Source organism: Lygodium microphyllum, chromosome 7 (genome assembly GCF_053477565.2).
Source record: "Lygodium microphyllum isolate KBCC chromosome 7, Lygodium_microphyllum_v1.1.10, whole genome shotgun sequence".
In the NCBI taxonomy this organism is placed as follows: domain Eukaryota; kingdom Viridiplantae; phylum Streptophyta; class Polypodiopsida; order Schizaeales; family Lygodiaceae; genus Lygodium; species Lygodium microphyllum.
Window position 1 is genome coordinate 117,834,220 of NC_141141.1, and position 13,704 is coordinate 117,847,923.

At 36.2% G+C, this 13,704-nt stretch overlaps 1 protein-coding gene across 1 annotated transcript in view; it reads left to right on the top strand.

Moving 5' to 3' along the window:
* LOC148033871 (zinc finger (CCCH-type) family protein) overlaps nt 1–2,273 on the top strand; it is a 124,007-nt gene extending 121,734 nt beyond the window's left edge. The window contains 4 exon segments of the mRNA XM_087681876.1: nt 607–792; nt 880–923; nt 1,017–1,262; nt 1,388–2,273. Of these exon segments, the coding sequence (XP_087538002.1) occupies nt 607–792; nt 880–923; nt 1,017–1,262; nt 1,388–1,391 (480 nt within the window). The 3' untranslated portion in view covers nt 1,392–2,273.
* Nucleotides 2,274–13,704: the final 11,431 nt, after the last annotated feature.

The following is a 13,704-nucleotide window of genomic DNA, read 5'->3' on the forward strand; positions in this document are numbered from 1 at the left end:
GTTAGCACATTTTAAGTATGCTCGAAAATCCAGCTTCAAGTAGCTGTGTTTCTGTTTGCTTGTTTGATTGGCTTTGGATATGATCGAGCTTCAACAGTTTTCAGAGTCAGCAAATCTTTAGAAAGGTAGGAGTTAAGGGTGCGTGGTTATTACATTCTTTGAATTCTGGGAATCAGAATTTTGGCCTGATTAGATCTTTGCAGGGTGTATCTGCATGCATTTGGACTCAGATCTGCTAAGTGATGATAAGTAAACACATTTGACCTGCTTCATGAGGAAATATCAGTGGCTCTGCTAGTATGCCTCCCCAGCCGAATCATTTTTGCAAACGAATTATTGTTTTTCCTTATTTATTAAGGGAACCGTCCAATAGTTTATACACTCACTCCTATAGAAGAATCTTGGAGCGAGCCTTGTCTGTATGTTTGCAAATATGTGGGTTTAGATCAGCTAATGTCTCGCCTCTTTTCTTTTCCTCAGCGTCAAAGAGTGTAATTGTTGTGTTTGCTTCTGGCAAATGGTGCTTTTCATGCAATGCTTTTTTCCTTCACCATTGCAGAGTTGTTCTTTTCTTGTTTTGAGTAATACAGCTGGTGCTTATTTCAGGCTGAAGATGTCATGCATAGACTATTGAAGAAGTACCTTTGTAATGAGAACAAAGCCACTGTTGATGAGGTTGAGAAAAGAGCACAAGATGGTAACTGTTCACAAGGAAGCGCTTCACAAAATGGAAATAAATTTACGTCTGTCGTGGTGATAGTGGATCCTCCCCGCAGCGGGCTTCATCATTCAGTACGTGCATTTTTGGGGTGTGCAGGATCATAGATTGATTCTCTTTGTTTTTTTTGGGGCTTCTAACACCATTTTGATGCTGATCAGGTTATAAAGCTTTTAAGGACACACGAACAAATCCGACGGCTGGTGTAAGTATTAACTTACTGTCAAAGAACTCCACAAGATCAATTTGCACGTGTTATTTACTCTGCTGTTATTTTTGAATACACATGGGCAAACAGGTATGTATCGTGCAACCCAGAGACACTGCTGGCGAATGCTGTAGAACTCTGTACACCTGTAACAGAGGGCGAGGAATCCAAGCCTGTTAACAATGGGAGAAATGCTTGGAAGAGAGGTGTGGTAGGCCATGCTCGGCAGAGAGTGAAATCAATGCCTATATCAAAACCTTTTAGCCCAGTAAAAGCAGTGGCAGTTGATTTGTTTCCACATACACCTCATTGTGAAATGGTGATGCTTATGGAAAGGTAGATGTAAATGCAACCTTGGTGTTGTAACCTACAGAGAGTCCCTCTCAGTGTTGCATGTCTTTCCTGATGAAAGTTGTTATACCCATTCATTATTCAACATGTCATCATTTCAACGTATGTAGGTGACACAACAAATGCTTTCAGAGCACAAAAATGGCTACGATTCCTTTACCTCTGTGCAAGATTGAAGTCACACTTGCATGTGAAGGGGTTCGTGTGGACTGTGACTCGTCAGCGGAGTACTCTTCTCTCGTCTATCTACTTCAAGCAAGTCGTGATGATTATGGAGTATACAAGATGACGGATCCAAACCGATGGTTAAAGCTGTTGCCGGTGCCTCGTCTTGTGGAATGTGTGGTCTTTGGGACAGCGTAAGCACCTTGTGCATGTACTGCATGAAACGTGTGGTTTGTTTTTCTGTTTAGAGCATCATAGAGATGGGATGGGATGGGATGGGATGGGAGGAAACCTCGAGCTGTGTGGGGGTCCTTGCCATCTCTTTTTACTGCGCTGGAGATGCATCTGCCTTTGATGTTGAGGGAGAGAGATTCATGGACCATCACAACCAATTGGGGATGGAGGAGAATCGAGGAACGTGAAGGGTGCTTCTTGGTGGGTTATATATAGCACAGGAGAGAAGTGAAGGAAGAAGTTGATTTGCTTGCATTGAAGACAATCAGGAAGAAGCCTTGCGCGTCTTCATGTATGAGAGGTGTTTGTGGTTGATTTTGGTGGAGCTTGTGGGCTCCATATCGTCTGTTTTCCAACTAAGTTACCAAATGGAAGTATACGCCTCCAAAACAATATGAGAAACGTACTCTTGAGGCTTGATGCAATCAATCCATATATACATTAGAAACACGTGATTTACATGGCAAGGTAACCCCCTAAAACATTGTGTTTCACCTTGAAATGTTTCACTTGTGGGCAAGTCTCAGGCAAAACGCCAAGGGAAATGGTTGAATAACACATATGAGAGTTTTCTTTATAATCAAGATGTCTCTCTTACATGCAGAGTACCTAAAACTCTCCAAAAAGCAAGAAAAACAATGGTTTTCGTTGTTTCACTCCATGCATTTCAAGTCTCAATTAGACATTTTAGGCGCTCATGTTTTAGTGCCAATGAAACAGGTTTCACAGTCACCACGGTACATGGTCATACTATATTTGTGTTTTTAAGCTTGTAGTTTGTGAATGTAGCCTACTTTTCAAGTCGTCTGTTTTTTTTGGAAGCATGTAATTGGTTTGGTTTTAGTGAGGGCTACAAGTCCTTATTCAAATTATATAGATGGAAGCTTATACTAACCCATTTTGTGGGTTGACTACAGCCAGTAGCAATTGTATCCAAATATATAAAGTCTTGTGTACTCATTTTTATGCAAGTATGTGGTTTTTTTCGAAAGGAGAAATGCGTAAGTACAGACATTTGTATTCAACTTACAAAAGTGTGCATCTGGACCATTACTTTATTAAGCCATGATAAATTGTAGGTCTCAGAAATTGTGGCTAAGTATTTGAAATATAAGGCATTCTGCTTTAAGTACTTGTTTATTTGATATGTGTTGGATTGTCAGTGATAGAATTTTTTAGCTAACGGATCAAATAAGCTACATGTAGGTGAAAGAAAAGCATATGCAATTTTCTAGCTTGTTGCTTGCTAAACCATGTGAGATATTCCTAATTTATCTTGTCAATTACTTGGGAGTTGGAAAATTTTGAAAGGATGTATTTTGGTTGGACCCTTAGTTTGCCTTCTCGTTTCAAAAGGTCGTGTTCAAACATCAAATGCCTTTGTGTTCAGACCTTGACCTCTTTTGTCACTCTTAAAACCATCAAGACCATAGCATTAAAAAGTTAGATTACATTTTTTTTAGTTGACTACTAATCATTAGAAGCATTTGCTTCTAGCACCTTTTGCATGTTTAGAGGGATAAGAGTGGACCATATGGTACTTGTTGTTTTGAGTTTTTTGAAGGTTATTGTTCGTTGTTTAACCATTTCAGTATTTTTAATACCATAAAGAGGAGAAGCTTTATGTATATAACATTTGATACAACGATGATAATATGAAAAAAGAGCAAAGAAGTTGCACTTCATGTTCATCACAATGATGAGGTCATTCCACCCTTTTTAGTTGGCCCAGTAGTCACTAGAAGAATATGCTTTCAACACTTTTTGCATGTTTGTTTGGATAAGAGTGGACCATGTAATTGTAGAGTTTTCTAAAGGCTATCCCCCATTATTTGACCATTTTAGTGTAACATAGATTGTAAAAAAAAGTCTATAGGTGTTGATTATGCTTATTTTCATGTTTGCTTAAATGTAACAATATTGTTAAGGTGACTATTGACATAACATTAACTCTCAAAAGATTTGTCCAATCGCTTAGATAAAGGTGGTTGATGCATTGGTTCATTTAAAAAGAACCAACTAAGTCACAAACCAATGAGCTAGGAAATGTAGTTTTGTTTAGAAACCAAATTAGTTATCTTGTAAACTTTAGGTAAATTTGGCAATAGATCATTGAACCTTCTAATCGATCTAAAATAGACAAGTTTGAGAATGTAAAATAAATATGGTTTTTGAGGACTTAGTGCACATCCTAAAAATACTTTCATGTATTTGAATGCATATACTATGCACTTTTTGAGGATGAGAACTGGAACTACTTTTGCATTATTAACCTATGCTTTATTGGATCTTTCACTCTTATTTCTTCTTATTGAGGTGGATTTGCACATTACATTGTAGTATGTGGAAGAAAGGTTCCAAGGGATGTTTTTGATAGTCTTTTGCAATGAAGCTAGTTGCAAATAACTCAAAGATATTGCTTTATCATAGATAGCATTGACATGAAGTGAAGAACATTGAGCATAACCTTTGATGAATCACAACATTCATGTGGCTTAGCCTTTGTATGATATCTCTACTTGCTTTTACTCAAATTTCTTTCTTCTTGTCTTTATGCTTGAGTTCCACTTTCTTTTGTTGAGAGGAGGGTTGAATATTGTGATTCCTCACTATCTTTAGATCCAACCATGAAAATTTACAATTTTAAGTGTATTGGTCATGATGGCCTTCTGGTTGAAATGTTAGCATGCTTACATAACATACAAGGTCCCTTTTGTGTCTTGATTCTTCAAACTAAGCCCCTCTGATATTAATACTATGCTTTTAGGAGTACACATTTTCAAATGATGGCTAGTGTATGCTACTAGATCTCTCATGGTGTTACCAATGGTTTGTGGTTTCAAGTTGCTTCTTAGGACTTCTTGAATTCTTTCTTAAAGCTATTATGGACCTTGTTTCCACACTCAAAGTACTTCTTTTTGTCACTCATTAACACTTATGTTTTTCACAAAGTATCTCACTCTTGATAGTACACCATGGGTGAAATTGAGACACATTTGGAAATGTGGATGGCTTTAATTTCTTCTTGAAGGTGGTTATTGTTGTTATTTTCCATTTTTTTCTCAATGGTTTTTGCTTCAACATTCGAAATTGTGTGTGTGTGTGTGTGTGTGTGTGTGTGATGTATTGGAGGAATAAAAGGGTAACCAATATCCATCCAAGCATGTTGCTCCACACAAAATCTTACAACATGGTGAGAACAAACCCCATATGCTATGTATAATCACCCTAGAAGAATAGAATATATGGATTTGAAGCCTCTTGTTTGATATCATAGTACTCATAAAATTCCAAGCAATTTGATATCATAGTACTCATAAAATTCCAAGCAACATAGAGCATGAAATGTAGGCATGTTGGAGGTTCCTCAACTTTTTAGTCAATATATCTTTGAAGGGAAAGGTCCATGTGTTAATCCAACACCTGCCTACTTGCTTAGAAACCTTTTTCATTCGTCATGTTTCTTATGATTTCTTATGATATCCTTGATCTCCTTTCTTATGATATCCTTCATCATGTGTTAATTCGAGATGCTTGCTTGCTTAGAAACCTTTTTCATTCATCATGTTTCTTGTGATTTCTTATGATAGTCTTGATCTCCTTTCTAATAGCCTCCATATCTGTAAGTTAACAAGTTAATAAGAACAAATTTATTTCTCTTCAAACCTATGATCTTTAGGATAGATTTTAATTACAATTAACTAGAGTATGTACAACCTAGTAGTAGCTCATTCACAAAGTAGCACTTGTCTAGTTGATACACAAGGGGATTGGAATCTATTTGCAAAACAAGTTCATTAGAGAGAGTAGTTAGTTTCAATATGGTAGGAATAGTCCTAAGATGTCCTAGAGGCATATCCCACAAATCAAATACTTGAACCATAATGGACTCAAAATTGGAAAGTTGGAAACTCTTAAACAAACCATTCTACAATGAGAGAGAGGGAAAGAAAGAAGTCATATTAATGTCCTCCAGGATGCCTCAAAGGTATACGGCTAAATGACAAGGTCAATATTTATATACATTGCACTTTAGGGTGTTGTTGGCACACAAGTTTGCTTAGTTATTCCCTTATGGTGATGCACCACAATATCACCCATTTGAAACATTGACTTCCTAATATTGACTTTAGTTTGGTTTCTAACCTATATGACTCCAAACACTCTTGGTGTATTCATCCTCTAGTTCCTATTGTGTTTCTTCATGCCACCCATTAGGAAGTCCTAGTCATGCATGAGATTCAATCTTCTTTAGTAATGTAGCTATATTAATGATAGAAAAAGTGTATATCATATCTTGTTTATCTGCATCCTTATTTTAATTTCCTGATGTGCCTCCTATTTGCACTTTTCTTGTCATATCCTTGGCTTTATCTTCAATCTTATTTTTGGTTATAGTCACCTCCATAGCCAACTTCTTCTCCTCTAGTTAAGCCAAGCATGTATGCACCTTGGAAAGTGAGACGAGAGAGAGAGAGAGAGAGAGAGAGAGAGAGAGAGAGAGAGAGAGTGTGTGTGTGTGTGTGTGTGTGTGTGTGTGTGTGTGTGTGTGTGCGTGCGCGCGCGCTCCTTGATCAAAGGGGTATAGCCTATTTGTTAGAGTGAATGCATGGTGACTAAAAACTTTGACCATAATCTTCAATGAATCACAACACTCATGTGGCTTAACCTCTCTTTGGTGTCTCTACTTGCTTCTACACAATTTACTTTTTTCTTGTTTTTATGCTTGAGTTTCACTCTTTTGTTTTTTTGTTGAGAGGAGGGTTGAATCATGTGATTCCGTAGTATCTCCAAATCCAACCATTAAATTTTGTAGTTTTGAAAGTATCTTGGTCACTATGGCCTTCTAGCCAAAATTTTAACATCCCAATATAACATACAAGGGTCCCTTTGTATCATCGTATTAGAATGACCGACTTAACGTAGATTGTTGGGCTCCTTGTCTTGATATATACATTGCACTTTAGGGTGTTGTTGGCACACAAGTTTGCTTAGTTATTCCCTTATGGTGATGCACCACAATATCACCCATTTGAAACATTGACTTCCTAATATTGACTTTAGTTTGGTTTCTAACCTATATGACTCCAAACACTCTTGGTGTATTCATCCTCTAGTTCCTATTGTGTTTCTTCATGCCACCCATTAGGAAGTCCTAGTCATGCATGAGATTCAATCTTCTTTAGTAATGTAGCTATATTAATGATAGAAAAAGTGTATATCATATCTTGTTTATCTGCATCCTTATTTTAATTTCCTGATGTGCCTCCTATTTGCACTTTTCTTGTCATATCCTTGGCTTTATCTTCAATCTTATTTTTGGTTATAGTCACCTCCATAGCCAACTTCTTCTCCTCTAGTTAAGCCAAGCATGTATGCACCTTGGAAAGTGAGACGAGAGAGAGAGAGAGAGAGAGAGAGAGAGAGAGAGAGAGAGAGAGAGAGAGAGAGAGAGAGAGAGAGAGAGAGAGAGTGTGTGTGTGTGTGTGTGCGTGCGCGCGCGCTCCTTGATCAAAGGGGTATAGCCTATTTGTTAGAGTGAATGCATGGTGACTAAAAACTTTGACCATAATCTTCAATGAATCACAACACTCATGTGGCTTAACCTCTCTTTGGTGTCTCTACTTGCTTCTACACAATTTACTTTTTTCTTGTTTTTATGCTTGAGTTTCACTCTTTTGTTTTTTTGTTGAGAGGAGGGTTGAATCATGTGATTCCGTAGTATCTCCAAATCCAACCATTAAATTTTGTAGTTTTGAAAGTATCTTGGTCACTATGGCCTTCTAGCCAAAATTTTAACATCCCAATATAACATACAAGGGTCCCTTTGTATCATCGTATTAGAATGACCGACTTAACGTAGATTGTTGGGCTCCTTGTCTTGATTCTTCAAACTAAGCCCCTCCCTTGATATTGATACCATGCTTTTAGGGCTATGCATTTCAAATGCTACAAGATCTTTCATGGTACTACCAAGGTTTGTGGTTTCAAGTTACTCCTTAAGAACTTGTGACATTCTTACTTAAAGTTAGGACATTGCTTGCACATCTCGACCTTGTTTCCACACTCAAAACACTCCTTTTGTCATGCATTAACACTTTTCTTCTTCATAAAGTGTCTTCCTCTTGATAGTACGTCATGAGTGAAATCAAGAAACTTTTTGAGATGGGGTTGGCTCTACTTTCTTCTTAAACATGGTTATTTTGTTGTTATTTTCCATTTTTCCTCAATGAATTTTTGCAATTTTTGTGTCTCATTGTTTGTGTAATGTACTAGAGGAATAAAATGTTGAGCAATATCCACCCAAGGGTGTTGCTCCACACATAAATCCTACAACACAACCAAGAGAACAGACCCCATATACTATGTATATACACCTTAGAATAATAGAATGTGGATTTGAACTCTTACATGATATCATAACACTTATATGTTTGCAAGCACGCTGGAGGTTCCTCAACTTTCCAACCAATATATATTTTAAGAAAAATGTCTTCATGTGTTGATCCTTCTCCTCAAGCCTTCAATGTTCAAGGGGCTAGATCTCAATTACAATTAACTAAAAAAACTACAACCTAGCATGGACTCATTCACAAAGGAGCACTTGTCAAGTTGTTAAACAAGTGATTGGAACATATTTGTGAAAATTTTGTGAAAGAGATGAAGATTCTTATGAGTCTTTACTATTTATGAATTGATTTTAGCAAAAATTTGGAAACTCTTCCATGAACCTTTCTACACACACACACACACACACACACAAAGAACACTACTTTGCATGTATGTATACTTTCATAATGCAATAGCAAGGAAAATACAAACCCTAAGGTCATAACCTGCACCCAAAGTGGGTATTCACATGGGGAAAAAACCTCACACATGCAAGAGGCTAAAAGTCCCCGAGAGCAACTTGGGGGATTATAAAGTATTTAACATGAAAGCTAGTTGATTGTGCTACCAAACCATCTAGAGATGACACTAAATAGAGAGGAAGGCATGCTTGAGGACATGCTTAAAGCATAGCTTGAATCTATCTTAAGTCCTTTTTATTAATACTAAGCTAACTAAATTGTTTACATGAACCTCTTGTGAATAGATTAATGGGCTATGCAACATGCTTCATCATGGTAGCCTCATAAACCAGACAAGGGTTATTACTTATGCAAAGTTATTCATAAATATCCAATTTGCATGTGTGTTTGCCATACATGTTGGCCACTTCTGTGGGTTCACTTTAGGGTAATGGTTTCTAAAGGATTGGTTTGGCTATGTTTGTCCAAACAATTGCGCGAAACCTTTGCTCCTTACCAAAAGTCAAACATTAAAATTGGCCATTTATTATCCACAAGTGGTAAGAAAACTAAAAAAAGTCAACCTATGGTATGCCACTAAGCATACACATGGATGGCAAATTACTATATGCATACTTGTATGTTTTAAACACAACTATCATCTAATACAATCTTTTGAGTTCTATCCCTTTAGAACCTCAATTTATATGAATAGTTATTTTGAAGGCCAACTTGATTCACTATCTCCCCAAACGCATCAATAACAATTCTTGTTTTCTAGTCTATAAGTGGATGGGTGGTCTTAATGCATCAGCTATAACATTTTCTTTATCAGGTTGATACTGGATTAAAGGATGGAAAGACTGAATGAAAGATACCCATTGAATATGTCTATCAAAAATTTGCGGTTGAGAGAGAAGGTGTTTAATACTTTGTTGGTCTATCTTAATCATAAATTCTGAGCCGATTAAATAAGGTTTTCATTTCATAATGCATGTATTATAACTAAAAGCTCCTTGTCATATGTACTAAACTTAAGTTCAAAGGGTTTCAATTTACAACTAAAGTGGGACTAAAGTACACAATTGAATAGCCATCTTGCATCAATACAACACCAGTGCTAGAACCACTAGCATCAATAACGACTAGAAAGAACAATCTACTAAAATCAAGGAGTTGTAAAATAGGTGCGTGACTTAATGTATGCTTTAGATTATTGATTGTGCAATTCAACCAGTATTTTCAAAACCATTGACTCTAAATTGTGTGGACGTGTATGTGTCAGGAAGTTAAGCCTCTTTTGCATGAAAGAACCAAGCATGAAGTGTAGATTTTACAAGCTTGTAGGAGAGATGAACTTCTTAAGGTAGGACATAAATATGTAAAGATGGAAGCTAGTGACTAAGCAACACTCATTGATATGTGAGTGTTGAATTTTTTGTGATGTGGCGTACGATGTTGCTACTAGAAAAGCAACATGTCAACACTCACATGTGATGAGGAATTGGATGCACCTAATTTATACACATTTTCTAATAACTAAAGGGTTCTCATGGACACCCTAATTTGCTGCAATTTGTTGTTCTAGCATGTAATTACCATTTGTCATTCCGACATGTAGCACTATTGAGGAGTCTTGTGAATTCTGTGGCTCATGTTGGTTGTTTGGAGGCTAGATAACTCCCAAAGCCAGAGGCTGGGCTTGTTGGTATTGGATATTAAGATGAATCATTATTTATTGTACCAATTTTATTTCTCACTATTGTTTTGATGGTGGTGTCAAGTAAAGGTTAGCTTGACATTGTTTTACAATTATGCATTATAAGATGGATTTGGGTTATGGGAAAATTGACTCTACTAAATCCTAGCTGTTAGAGTGAATGCATGTTGACAGTAACATCTAGAGGTCAATTGCTACACTTTGCAAGGTCATGTAGATGATGATATGCATAAAATCAAGTAGGAAATAAAGAGCTTTTTGTGTTGTTATAGAAAGTGAGGCGGTGTTTCATAGTGAGAATTACGCTAGGTTGATAGGTTAGCACATAGTGGTGTGTTATCAGCTATGCTTAAAATCAGAAAGAAAAAAGAGAGATTCATATGTTAAATGGAAAGGGATGTGGTATGATTTAGATAAGGTTGTAGACAACCAATCACAAAAGTCATCAATTGCTAGTGCTATTATACCATAGATGGATTTCAAAAAAAGTGTTGAATCAAAAAAGGAGAAAGAGATTGTTGTTTTGTTGAGCTATGATTAGTAAGTAAGGTAAAGGGGCCACTAGCATTATGTCCCCAAACAATAGGCCGCCATAGATAGTGATGTGACAAAAAGTGTCATGACCTGAATCAATCTGTGCCAATAAATTATTTGTCACAAAGTGTCATACTATTGGGTCATGAGTGTAACACTACCTTGGAAAAACATAAATTTTAAAAACTGTGAAACAAGAAAAATAGATTAAGTGAAACTATGCTACCTTACATATGGCAATAAGCTTATTATCCGCATTAAAAACTTATCAAAACAAACCACCTGATCAAACATAATCTAAGCCACACTATGGAAGTCATATGATGACTCCAATCCCGTATCTTTTGGATCAATGAACCCCTTATATGCCAAAGATAAAAAAGAGCTAGGTTCATCCTCCCCTTTTTTCAAAGGAGGACTTATTCCCACAAAATAACATGCAACAAAACTTTCATGAACTAGCCTTCACTTTTTCTATAGTCTTATCACACATTCACATGACCTAAAGAGATGAAACAAATCCTCCTCAAAGCATTTGCATAAAGGAGAATGATTACTGCTTGCATCCATCTAGATAGTCTCTCTCAAACTAACCATAATAATCCTCCAGAATAACATTGGAATTTGCATAAGGGGTTACCTTCCATGTGCCAAGCACTTGAGCTTTATACTTTTGCATAGCAAGCAATGTATTTTGTTTTAGCTAAAAGAAATAACCCTTAAGTATCCAACCATTCTTAGAATTACATGGCATATCTCTTAGTCCTAAGATTTGCTTGCTAAAAATTCAAGATTAATCTCGTTCAATTTCTCTTAAGATGCCATACTACCCATATATTCAAATCTTAAAATGTTCAAAATATGAAATCCCCATCAAATTACATCTATTTCACAAAATATAACAAAGTGATTTTCACCAACTACAAGGTTTCCTTCACTTGTATGTAAATCTTATCCTACAATATACAAGCCAATATTTTTAGCATCTAGTAAAGAAAGAGTGTTGACAATAGCTAGTAGCAAAAATAGATGAAACTAAAATATTTTATTTCTTTTAACATAACTTAAAAATTTTATACTTTTTTATAATGCACTCTTTTTTTTTCATTCAGATAAGCAAAGAAATATTTACATAACCCTTTTAGGCACAAAGTGAGGAAGTGGCTAAAGGGTGCAAACCTTAAAGTTCAGTTTGGCTTTGCCACGGACTTCTTTGGCAACAAGGCCAACTTGGATGAAGCTACGTGGAGATTGATATTGTTTATTTCAACAATAGTCATGAAGCATATCTGGAGTAGAAGAAATAGCATACTTTTCAGAAGTGCCCAAGTCACTAACCTAGGCAATTGGCCTGAGTCCCTTCATGCTGAACCAGTTATGATACTTAGAACTGTAGAATCAGAGTACTGGATTTTCAAACTTTTTGGCAAAAAGCTAAGCTCAATGCCTTGATTCTGTATGTTGGTCAATGGCCAATGGCCTAAAAATTTTTATACTAACATGATGGGACATTGATTTATACAATTATTCTAATACCTTAAATTTTCTTCCTTTTTTTTTGTTCATCTTGGAAGTCTCAAGGACGCTAGCTACCTTCATACAAAACAAAAAAGTATTATAGGTAAGTCACCTAAATATTCAAGTGGGTTGTCTTCCAATAGTAATGTTCAATAGTTAAGATATTCTTGGGATGAAGAAATGATACATAATAGACTATAATGAGGATGTAGGGTCATTGTATGACATCACCTTGTATGCTTGGATCTTTAACTCAATTATTTTTTGAGATCTACCTAGTGTTGTATGGGTGGAAAATGAGAGGGGATGGCATAATACCTGATCAATGTGTTTGTATTACAACCTTGATGTGGTTATGCCAAACTAGAGGAATGGGGGTTGTTTGAGCCTACAAACTTGGTTATCATGCCATAGTAGAGGGCATGGCAAGAATGCTCAAGCTTTAGAAGGGGTGCTTTTCTCTTAGACATTCCAAATCTATGTTGAAAAAAACAAAGAAAGGATAAGACCACCCTTATTAAAAGATGTTACAAAACAATGGTGAGACCACTAAATGTCCATTTCCTAGCTAGTTTTAGTGAGGTTAGAAACCTAAGTATAGGTCAACAACCATCCCAACTTGAGAATACCTATGCCATAATCAAGGTCATTGTAGAGCTACTAAAAGCCTCAAAAGTATACACCTTCCAAGATTTGTCCACACAAATACCATATTTTATTCAAAACTAGCTCATTTATTGAATTGTTTAGGGTAGACCTTGCAAAGATGCAAATTTGCAAATGGTTTGAATGCCCTTTGTTTACTAGAAAGTAGTAGTTTATGCCTAAATATCGTCATTTATGGCACACATCTACATCATAAAGTGTAATAACAACCAAGTAATGATCTATTGTTACCTATCTAAATCACTAGACCAAGTATACTAACGAAGCTAGAGCATGCAATATGCCTTATGAGCTATGATACTTGACAAGATTATAGATCTTGCAAGCTAAAAAGATACCAAGAATAGATAAGAAATCATTCACGATTTTAGAGATTTAAAAGCATTTGCATTATTAAAGGTAATGTATAGAAAAGTAAATAAATGTCAAAATAAGACATGATGCTCAAATGCCAAGATGTTCAAAATTGGACATGCATTGTGTAAGAGGTGATTGCTATATATATGACACTATATGAAATGGGGTGTGCTTCACATAGTAATGCATTGTTGATACTCAATGAATACTAAGGACATTTAACCACTTATCACAATTGATCTCACTCATTGAGCACTATGACCATTGGGTCACTTATCACAAATGTAATGAAGTATTGCACCATGCAATGAAGTATTGAAGGCATCAAGTAGACAAAATGTATTGAAAATCTATTGATGCACATGTAGGCTTAGAGATGGACATAGGCACATGTACACCCACTCACATGTGATATGTATGAGGCTAGTGATAGACCTAGGGG